General features: G+C 42.8%; 2 protein-coding genes across 2 annotated transcripts; both read right to left on the reverse strand.

Moving 5' to 3' along the window:
• Positions 1–502: 502 nt before the first annotated feature.
• L3040_005074 (uncharacterized protein) lies at positions 503–1,530 on the reverse strand (the record flags this gene model as incomplete). The annotated part of the gene is made up of 3 exons (XM_007292159.1): positions 503–701; positions 935–1,337; positions 1,416–1,530. The coding sequence occupies 3 exons, from the start codon at positions 1,528–1,530 to the stop codon at positions 503–505; spliced, it is 717 nt and encodes a 238-aa protein (XP_007292221.1).
• Positions 1,531–2,304: 774 nt separating this feature from the next.
• On the reverse strand, positions 2,305–3,608 carry L3040_005075 (uncharacterized protein; the record flags this gene model as incomplete). The annotated part of the gene is made up of 2 exons (XM_066156442.1): positions 2,305–2,816; positions 2,876–3,608. The coding sequence occupies 2 exons, from the start codon at positions 3,606–3,608 to the stop codon at positions 2,305–2,307; spliced, it is 1,245 nt and encodes a 414-aa protein (XP_066011846.1).
• Positions 3,609–9,336: the final 5,728 nt, after the last annotated feature.

Raw genomic sequence — 9,336 nt, forward strand, 5'->3', positions numbered from 1 at the left:
GGACTTCCAAGCAATCGATCGCCGCTGAGGACTCCTAGCTCTGGGAGATTATCATTGTAATATAGCCCAATATGACCAAAGGCCTTTATTCTGTATTGAAGGTTGTAGCCCGCTTCCTCCTTTAAAGTATAAACACCAACATTTTGACTAAGTAAGCCGAGGTAAACAATAAACACTATGTCTGACCAAACACTCGCCTTGCTTCATCCCCATGCCTCTCTCATCGCCAGAGCGCAGAAAAGCATCCATCGTCCGGATCTTCGAAAAAGACAAAGGAATTCTTGATAAACTCTTCTTCAGATTAGTACTACTATTCCGCTCCTCTCCTCTCCGCGCTACTCTTTGACGTTTAGTTGAACCCGACCATTCGTTTATAACGTTATATCCTCTCTCTCTCTCTCTCTCCCCCCCCCCCCCCCCCCCCCCCCCCTCTTCCCTATGCAAGCACAAAGTCTGCCCCCTACCCTACCCCCACACACGCCGCCCTTGTCCACACCAGCCCTCACACCCCCGTCGCAGCCGGAAGAGCCGCATCGCAATTCGCCGTGTTCGTAACCCACGGTGGCCGTCTCGTCGTGCACTGAGGCAGCGGGGTGCCATCCAGCGCCATGGCGCTGTACCCCAGAATCCACGGCCCCTCCGAGAAGCCCGTCACCGGCACCTCGATCGCGGGCCGCAGCTGCGTGCACGTCCGCGTGCCGCTATTTCTCTTCCATTAGCAAGCAGCAACAAGACTCGGTAAACCAACCATGAACAAACGAACAAACAAACAAACAAGTAGATTGCAGTACAGTACGGTACAGTACAGTAGCTCGCTAGTGCCTCCTCTGTCTGTCTATCTGTCTGTCTTCGATGAGGGGAATAGGAACGGGAATGAGAAAGCCAGAGAAGGAAGAGGAAGGGGGAGAAGGGCAAAGGGAGAAAAAAAACGGACTTAGCTTCCACGACGCAGGAAACCTCATCCGCTAGCGTGGTCAGCGTCCCCTGGATAGCGACAGTGCTCGGCCCGCGCGAGCTCGTCGACGTCCCACCGCGGCAGCCCGTCAGGGCCGCGCAGAACTGGTTCTGGCTGACGGTCAGCCAGCTGTACCCGTCGGTGCTGACGCGCGCCAGGCCGTCGATGTCGCACGTCAGGGAGTGGACGCCGCGCGCGTCGACGGACTCGTAGTAGGAGTGCGCGCGGTTCGGGCAGATCAGGTTGACGCTGGAGGTGTAGGTCACGCGCAGCGAGACGCTGTTGTTGCGCATCTGGAAGTCTGTGATCGTGAATGCGGATGGCTGCGGGCAGGCGGGGAAGGGGTTGGTGGCTTGCACGGCTTGCTGGAGTGGGGTGCAGCCTAAGGTTCGAAAAACGTTGTGGGATTAATCATGTATAGATGTGAGGAGAGGAGAGGGGACGGAGGGTGAGAACGAACTGGGGAGCACAGATGCTGTGGTTGTTGCAACTGGAGTAGTAGTATCTTGGGGGAGACAGTAAACTGTTGAAGCCAGCATTGCGCTAGCTCCGATCGTCTGAATGAGGAACTTCATCGTGGGTGTTGTTGTTATTGTTGTTGTTGACGTTCGCTTGTGGATTGATTAAGCGAGTATAGCAGCCGATATGGTCATCATACTTCAAGCCGGCGGGCTAAGCTCAACTTTATACCGATTGAAGAAAGTAGAAATAGATATCTTGCCTTTCATCACTATTGCTCTCGCGCGATATATATGCACGTAAGCAGATACGAGAATTGTCAGCCTCCGCAGGTTATGTGTGCATGACCTTTCCAGCAATATCGACCGTGCCGTCCCGTATTCGCACGCGGCACGACGCCTTCCATTTTGACCGACCGACCGACCGACCGACTGACCAGATGATTGGAACAACAAGTTCGTAAAAACCCGTTCGAGCATCACAGTCGCCCCGTGAAGACCGGGATTCTTGGCAAGGGTTAACGGCGATTCCAGTCAGCATTCGTCAGATTTGCGGAGCACTCGTGATGTTTACAGCTCTTTGTTTGCTCGCTTGATTCGTGTTGACCTTCATCGATTCGAAGATCAGCAGTGCAGTAAACATTTTTTTATTGATATCTTCGCCGTATTGATTGATGCACCTCTGATTCGAAATGGCAAAATGATTCGAAGACTCGGGAACTTTTTCTAAAGTGGGGCGGAAGCCCAAGTGAGAACTATTTTGAGAAGAATATCATGAGAAATAAATACACTGACATGGCACAGCAAGTTTCGAGACAATTCGTATATACATTGAAATCATGAGAGTAGGCTGTCTGTCCAGCAGACAATCAACACCTCTAAGCGAACTATTCACTTGCGAGAAGCGTGGCAGCTCGGGTAGGTGGGCGTCAAAGGAGGGTTCGCATTCTTCACCAGATCCATCGTATATTCGTTCCACCACATCCCCGCAGCCGGTCCCGTCTGCCCGTCCAGGGCTGGGCCACAAGCGCCATCACTTTCGCCCCCAGGCTTGGCCCAGACGATACTGTCAACCAAAGTGCTGTTGGTATCTGTGGTAGGTCTAATGCCAAACCCAGCTTTGGCATTGCACCAGTCGCCCCATGAAGTTCTCGTCCCTTGGAGTCCAGAACGGCCTTGGTCGATGATGAATTTAGTGGGAAGAGAGGCGCTGGTGAGGTATGGAGCAAGGGACTTGGCGTAGTTGAGCTCGTCATATGAGGTTGAGAATTCGGTGTAGCTTGGACGGGTAGTCGCGATGTATGGATTGAAGTTCGACACATTGGTTGAGAATCCGCGAATTTTTACCTCCTTGGTGGAGTTCTGGTTAGCGAGATCCAGGACTTTCGCAAATTGCGCGGCGACTGTGGCTGGGTTAGTATTGAGGCACTGGGACTCAAGAGAGAGATCTATATCTGCCTACCCTTTGGGAGCGAATCTGGCCAGCCGAGCCACCCACCATTCGCCGCATCGACGTAGAGATGGACGTGGCTGGCCTGCAGTTTCGAGATTGCATACGCGAGCCCTTCCTCATAGATAGGAGCAGCGCTTGCACAGAATGGGACATTCATGTTGGTGATCGCATTTCCCATACTGTCAGGCTCCATGATGACAGCAAAATCCAGGTCGGGTGCGGCCATCAGCTTCTCGGCATACGGGTCCACGAAGGTCTTCTTGTAAAGCTCTAGTCCGTTCGCAGCCGAGCTGAACTCTCCTCCCGACTCTCCACCCGAGCAATCACGATCTGGCAAGTTGTACAATACCAACGAGACGATCTGTTTCTGCTTGGTCTGGTGCTGCACAGCGCGTGCATACTTGATAGTCATGTCGAGGTCCCCGAGGCCGGCAACGCTTGTCACCCAAACGAAGGTACCAATGCTCTGCGCTGTTCTTGTCCGCGCTGCGTTCAGCGTGTCATTTTGAGCGAGGAATGCTGAGATGGTTTCCTCGAGCTTATCCGCGTAGGCTGGGTTGACATAATATGACTTCCCAAGGAAAGGGTTCACCTCCTCGGTCGTGTCTGGGTCTGCAGCAGTGCCATAGTCAGGCTGCTGGCGAGCATGTATACGATGTGCAAAGGGATGTGAACCTGGATGGGCAGCTGTGCATAGGCTCGCGGCTCCAAGAACAGCCCCGAGAATCGAGGTGGAGAACATGCTGAGAAAATTCGAGAAAATTGAGTAAAGAGGGTGTGTGAAGAAAATTGAAACCGCAATGAGAGAGTGACGAGAAGTGGACCAAAGGTTTAAAGCAACAAAGGAAGGGTTGGAGGTGAGGTAGGAGAGAAGAGACTTATCAAGTCATGAGTTCAGGCCCAAATCTCTTACTAGCACCGAATAGCCTTTGAAGGCATATTTTTTGTTACACTTGTACTCTCCCCCCATGAATACAAGTCGAAAGTATAACTTAGCAAGAGATCTTACCAAGTGTTAGACCGATCAACTTATAAGGATTCATTCAGCCTTGAAAAGTGTCTTTAAGCCAGTATTTAGTCTGTGCAATGGAGTTGACAGGGCATTAAGCCATTCAGAAACCACCGCTCTACGATTTACTACGTCGCAGGCGTAAGTATTACCCCTCGAGGGTAGGGAAAACAGGGGGTTTAAAGTGGAAACTAAACTTTTAAGGCACCCTCGAGGGGTAATACTTAGGCCTGTACCGTGGTAGGTAGTATGAAGCTGTATTGGGTCCGAAAATTATTCATAAGGGGGGATAGTAATTGTGAGATGTAAATGAGATGTACGCCTAGCCTCTTGGCTACCTCTTTCCAAGTACGAGCTCTCGGCTCTCAGCTCTCAGCGCTCTACAACCAACCTCTTCCAAAATCTTAATTCGACGATCGGGTATGATGAGGATAGTGCAAATCCTTATGAGAAGGATACGCTTGCCGACCAGGAAATGAGGATACCTCCGAAATATCCATTTGATGAAAATCCAGCATAGTACAGTACTAGGCAATTGCTGTTGGCCATTTAAGCGAGAATATCAAAATCAACATTAAATATTTACTGCGTCGCAGGCGTAATTGTTGCACCTTGAGGGTAGGGTAACCAGGGGGTTTAAAGTGGAAATCTAGACTTTTGAGGCACCCTTAAGGGTGTAACAATTACGCCTGTGCCGTAGTAGCTATCACTTTTCGATTGCGCAATAATTATGAGAATGCGCACGGACCTTAACACTTAATATGCTACTTCCCCCCCCTATGAACATATGTCGGACCCAGTTTAAGCCCATAAATTGTAAAGCGGTGGTTTCTGAATGGCTCAAAGCCCTATCAATTCAATTGCACAAACTAAAGAGTGACCTAAAAATATTTTTTAAAGCTGGATTCTTGTAAGTTGAATGGTTTAAGCCCTGATAAGACCCCTCGCAAATTATACTTTCGACATGTTTTTATTAGAGGGGGTAGTAGCTTTTAGCCGCGATATAAGCTTTAATTTATTCGATATACTTTGATATAAATTATCAAACACCGATTAATTCAACGTATTTTACGTAACTTGCAAGCGAAATTTTATGTTTTGCTTCACGTATTTAAATTCGATTTATCGATTATAACACCGAAGAGTATTCAATAAAGCTGTTTGAAATGGCATTTTTGTAATTGTTATAAAAGGTAGGAAACGCGCATCGCGAAAAATCGCGGTTTTATAACTTTCGGCTAAAAGGGGTTGCGGGAAAGTCCAATAAGACCTTACTTATACTGTACTATTGAACCGCAATAACGTTCGAAACATTATCTGAATCTTAGCAGCAACCCCGAGGCCAGGATCGGATTCCGAACTTCTTCTCCTTCCGAATCCTTTTTTACGCCTTTCTTCTTATTCTTTACTTATTTCCTCTCCTGTTGGAACTGAGACCTCAGTCAGAACTGGTAGCCAATAGGGCTAAGCGAGAATAGCGGTCCGCCTGGTTGGCTACAGCCAGCTGAGTCAACTCAGTCAAATCAGTCAAGTGAGCCAAGTCACGTGGAGCTCCGTTTGCTACCTTCCGCTTGTAGCGGTAGCTATAAGTAGCTACCACCTTACATAGTTAGAAGGCATGCAAAAACCAACTGAATCTACTCGAACCAACGAATACGTATTCAACCTTACATCACACCTGTGATACCAACATCTCCGATTCTCCCGATTTCTCCAGCATACTTTGTTATTAATCTAACACCCTTTTTTTTTTTTTTTTTGAAAAAAAAAAAAAAAAAAAAAAGAAAAAGCCGCGTAAAGCCTGACCCTTTTCTCTTCAACATCTTCAATCTGAAAAGTGTTTTTGAAGTCAGTTTTTGAGTTTGTACGCTAGCCAAGCCCCTAATAGTAATCCGAAACCACGTATTCCACTTTTACTTCTTTTCTTTTTATCGATAATCAAAAGCTCGAAACGGAGTGATAGAATTCACGTGAATATAGCTTTCAGAAAGATCAATCAAGAAAAAAACGACGTATCGAGATGAAGAGAAATACGGACCAAAATCTCTTTTCAAAATCGATTAAATTTCACGACAAAACGTCGTTTCAGATTATCAGTTTTTACAAACTGTACTTTCCGATCTGGAGTTTTTTCTAAAAAATCAGCTTTTAAGCCAGTTTCTATAGACTAAAGTTGAATCGAACGACCCTTTAAATGAAATTTATCTAATCATATTCCTGACATTCACTTCTTACAACTCCCTTTCATACCTATTACGCGTCCAGCTGCGTGGTCTTAAAATTCTTTTACTCCGAACGTTAACTGCTAAGCTATTCGGCATCGGGCCTACTTCAATCCATCTTACTTCTGGGGCCATTCCAACGTGGTATATCACGTGATTACAACTAGCTCGGCGTCTTTAGCGCCGGAAGCGTCTGTAAATGGCAATCGCGCGACTTTCTCTTTAATCTTTACTCCAATCAAATTCATAATACAATCATTTGAATTAAGATTAAGCCCGCCTTCTACTTCTCATCGAATACCAGAAAGAAAATCTATCTTTACAAGGTTACACCATTCAACTTCAAAACCTGCAAGATCGAACTTCGATCTTGACGCCGGTGCAAGCTTAAACGTTTATCAATCTTGCAAATTGTACAAAATAGCTAACGGAAGCTGTCGTACGATCGATCTTTTCGCCTTCGAATATATAAACCAAAGATCTTTTCGTAATCTACGATCTGCGCTTTCTCTTTCTTTTCTCGATATTTGTAATTACTTTACTCGATTAGCTTACGGCAATCTGCTCTATACGTTATAATCGCGCCTCTTTCTTTGCTAGCTAAGTGTTTTAAACAATTATTACGAAAATACATATACTCGAATCGATACGATATCATAAAGAAAGATGAAATACGTAGCTAAGACGCTATAAAAAGGCTTTGATTCCGCGGACGTAATAAAAGAAATAATATTTTATCTCGCGATTTCGACGACGATAAAGCGAAATAAAAAGAATTGAAATGAAAAGAGCTTGTCGACAAAGTATTTTAAGGATTTTCGGATTTGTATAAGTATAAGCTAAAGCTTAACCGAGCAAATTTTTGCTCGACGTCACCTCATCGAATAAAAGGCTCGATACCCTTTGTCGGACTTTGTTGAAGGAAAGCTCCGCTGAGCTTTCTTGGAATCGAAAAGAAAAAGATATCGAAGTTTAGATTATAATCTAGATTTATTTTCTTTTTCGTATTATCTATCCCGCTCGCAAAAAAAAAAAAAAAAAAAAAAAAAGAATACCTACCCGTTTTGACACTCTTTTAAATTGAATTATTGCATTCTAGAGTACTATAAGTTAATATTAAGTCGATTTAAGAAAAGGTTATAACTAAGGGTTTGGCGCTTAGAAGATCGATTTGATAAACTATATACACACCCTCAGCTTTGCACTTCTCCCTACCTCTTGGGAGATCCTAGGACGAAGAGCGCATGCTACGCTTATAGTCCGCTAGACGTTAATAAATACAATAATAATAACAACGATTCAAGTTCAACACCCTTCTTTTTTCTTTACTTCTCCTCGAGCAAAAGGAGACATTTCCTTATTATGGCACCATTGGACAATAGGTATAGAAAGTAAATAAGGTGATTTCAGACCAAAGACAAAGCTTATACCATTCCTTCCCGAACCTCTTATATATTCCAGCTAATCGCATACCTATTATTATAGGTGTCAAACGCTGCTAAAGACGACATCTAACCAACCGCTTGTAGGTCAATCTCGGGTTGCCTGCCAATACCGGTACGACAGACATCATATATACACCGGAGGCTACTACCTATTCAAGTCCCTATCAACCTACCTGCTGCACCGTCTCAGCTTATCTAGTGTTGTGCGGAACAAGCATGGTTCCACCTAAGCTATATATGACATGTCATGTAACCTCGCCTAATAGCGCCCTTAGCATACTAGAGCTCCTAAGTATATGTATATAGATCTTGACGAGCTTCTTAAATAGAATATACTAAGCTTTATTCAATTTATAGAATCTCTTCTTGATCTTAGTGCTAGTAAGCATTATAATTAAAAGCTATATTCGCATTCACGAGCTATTCAGTTAGTCTTTGATAACTTCCGAATTAATCGAAAGCGGATTCTGTAAGTCACTTTAACGCTACCTCGTTATAACTTTTATTTTTGCAATTTATTCTTTTTAAATATATTCATTCCTTATAATTAATACTTATTATCTTTAAGAACTCTAACTAATTTTTAAAAGTTTTATTTATAAAATCAATTGCTATAATAATAGACGATAAAGTAAAAAAGGTTTTCTTAATTAATAAAACGAATTTTATAAATCGTAGCGACTTCTTAAGATAGATTACGAATTACAAATACTTTATTAAGCGCTTCGGCATAGAATAATACGCAGCTCTTCGTATTAGCGTAAAAGAACTTATTTTTTTTATCGAATAGATTAAATTAAAAACGAAGTTTATTATAAAGATAATAACGGAGCTTAATAACGAATAGTTTTAAAACTAAAACCGCTAACGAAAGGCTTAAAATAAATAGCACTTAAAAGCTTTTGCAAACGATTTTAATAGACCTTTACAACTAAAAGAAGCTGAGTTCGAAGACGTCCGAAAAGCGTATAACGATAATATAAAAGAATATAATATCGCTATAATCAATTAGAAGATCTTAAGTAATAAAAGCAATCAAATTATAAATTAAATTAAATAAACGATTAAAAGCTTTATTTTCGAAGAGGCGATCTTGGCGGCTATAAAAGAAAATAACACTTTTATTTAATTCTTAATAGAAAAGCTTTAAGAAATATGCCGTCTATTTAATTCGAGCTTTAAGCTGTCGATAGCACGAAACTATAATAAATCTTTGCAAGTAGCAAAGCAAAAGAGCGTCTTTTTAGCGGTTTAAATTAAAGAATACCGAGCTATTTATAAGTTAGCGAAGATGAACGAGCTTTACGAGACGATAAGCACGCTCGCGATAAAAGCATTTTTAAAAGCTATTAGCGAAAAATAATTATTAACTTAAGCGTCGTTAAAGCTCGCAAAGGTCATTCGAAACGACAAACTATTATTGCTTTAAAAGCGCACTTTTTATGATTATCTTAATTAATACGAAAGCCAAGTTAACGAAAAGATTAATAATCCGAACTTTAACTTTCTTAATATATTCGTTACTTTCGAAGATCAAACGATTCGCAGCACTTTCGAAAGTAATAAGGCTAACGATATTGCTTTTAAGCAATCCGATAAACGCTCCGATAGCTTTAAAAGACTTGCTAAAAGTTTTAAATGCTTATGCTTTAAAAGGAAAATACATTATTAAGATGCAATCAAGTGCAAGGTCTTTCGCTATTGCTTTAACGGTCTTAATAAAGATAGATTTTTAAAGCTAAACCGAAATGATATCGTCGTTATAAAAAAAAGGCTTTAAAAGCTTAAATTTAA

Source organism: Drepanopeziza brunnea (assembly GCF_022702325.1).
Source record: "Drepanopeziza brunnea f. sp. 'multigermtubi' strain 214-2 chromosome Unknown ctg7, whole genome shotgun sequence".
NCBI lineage: Eukaryota > Fungi > Ascomycota > Leotiomycetes > Helotiales > Drepanopezizaceae > Drepanopeziza > Drepanopeziza brunnea.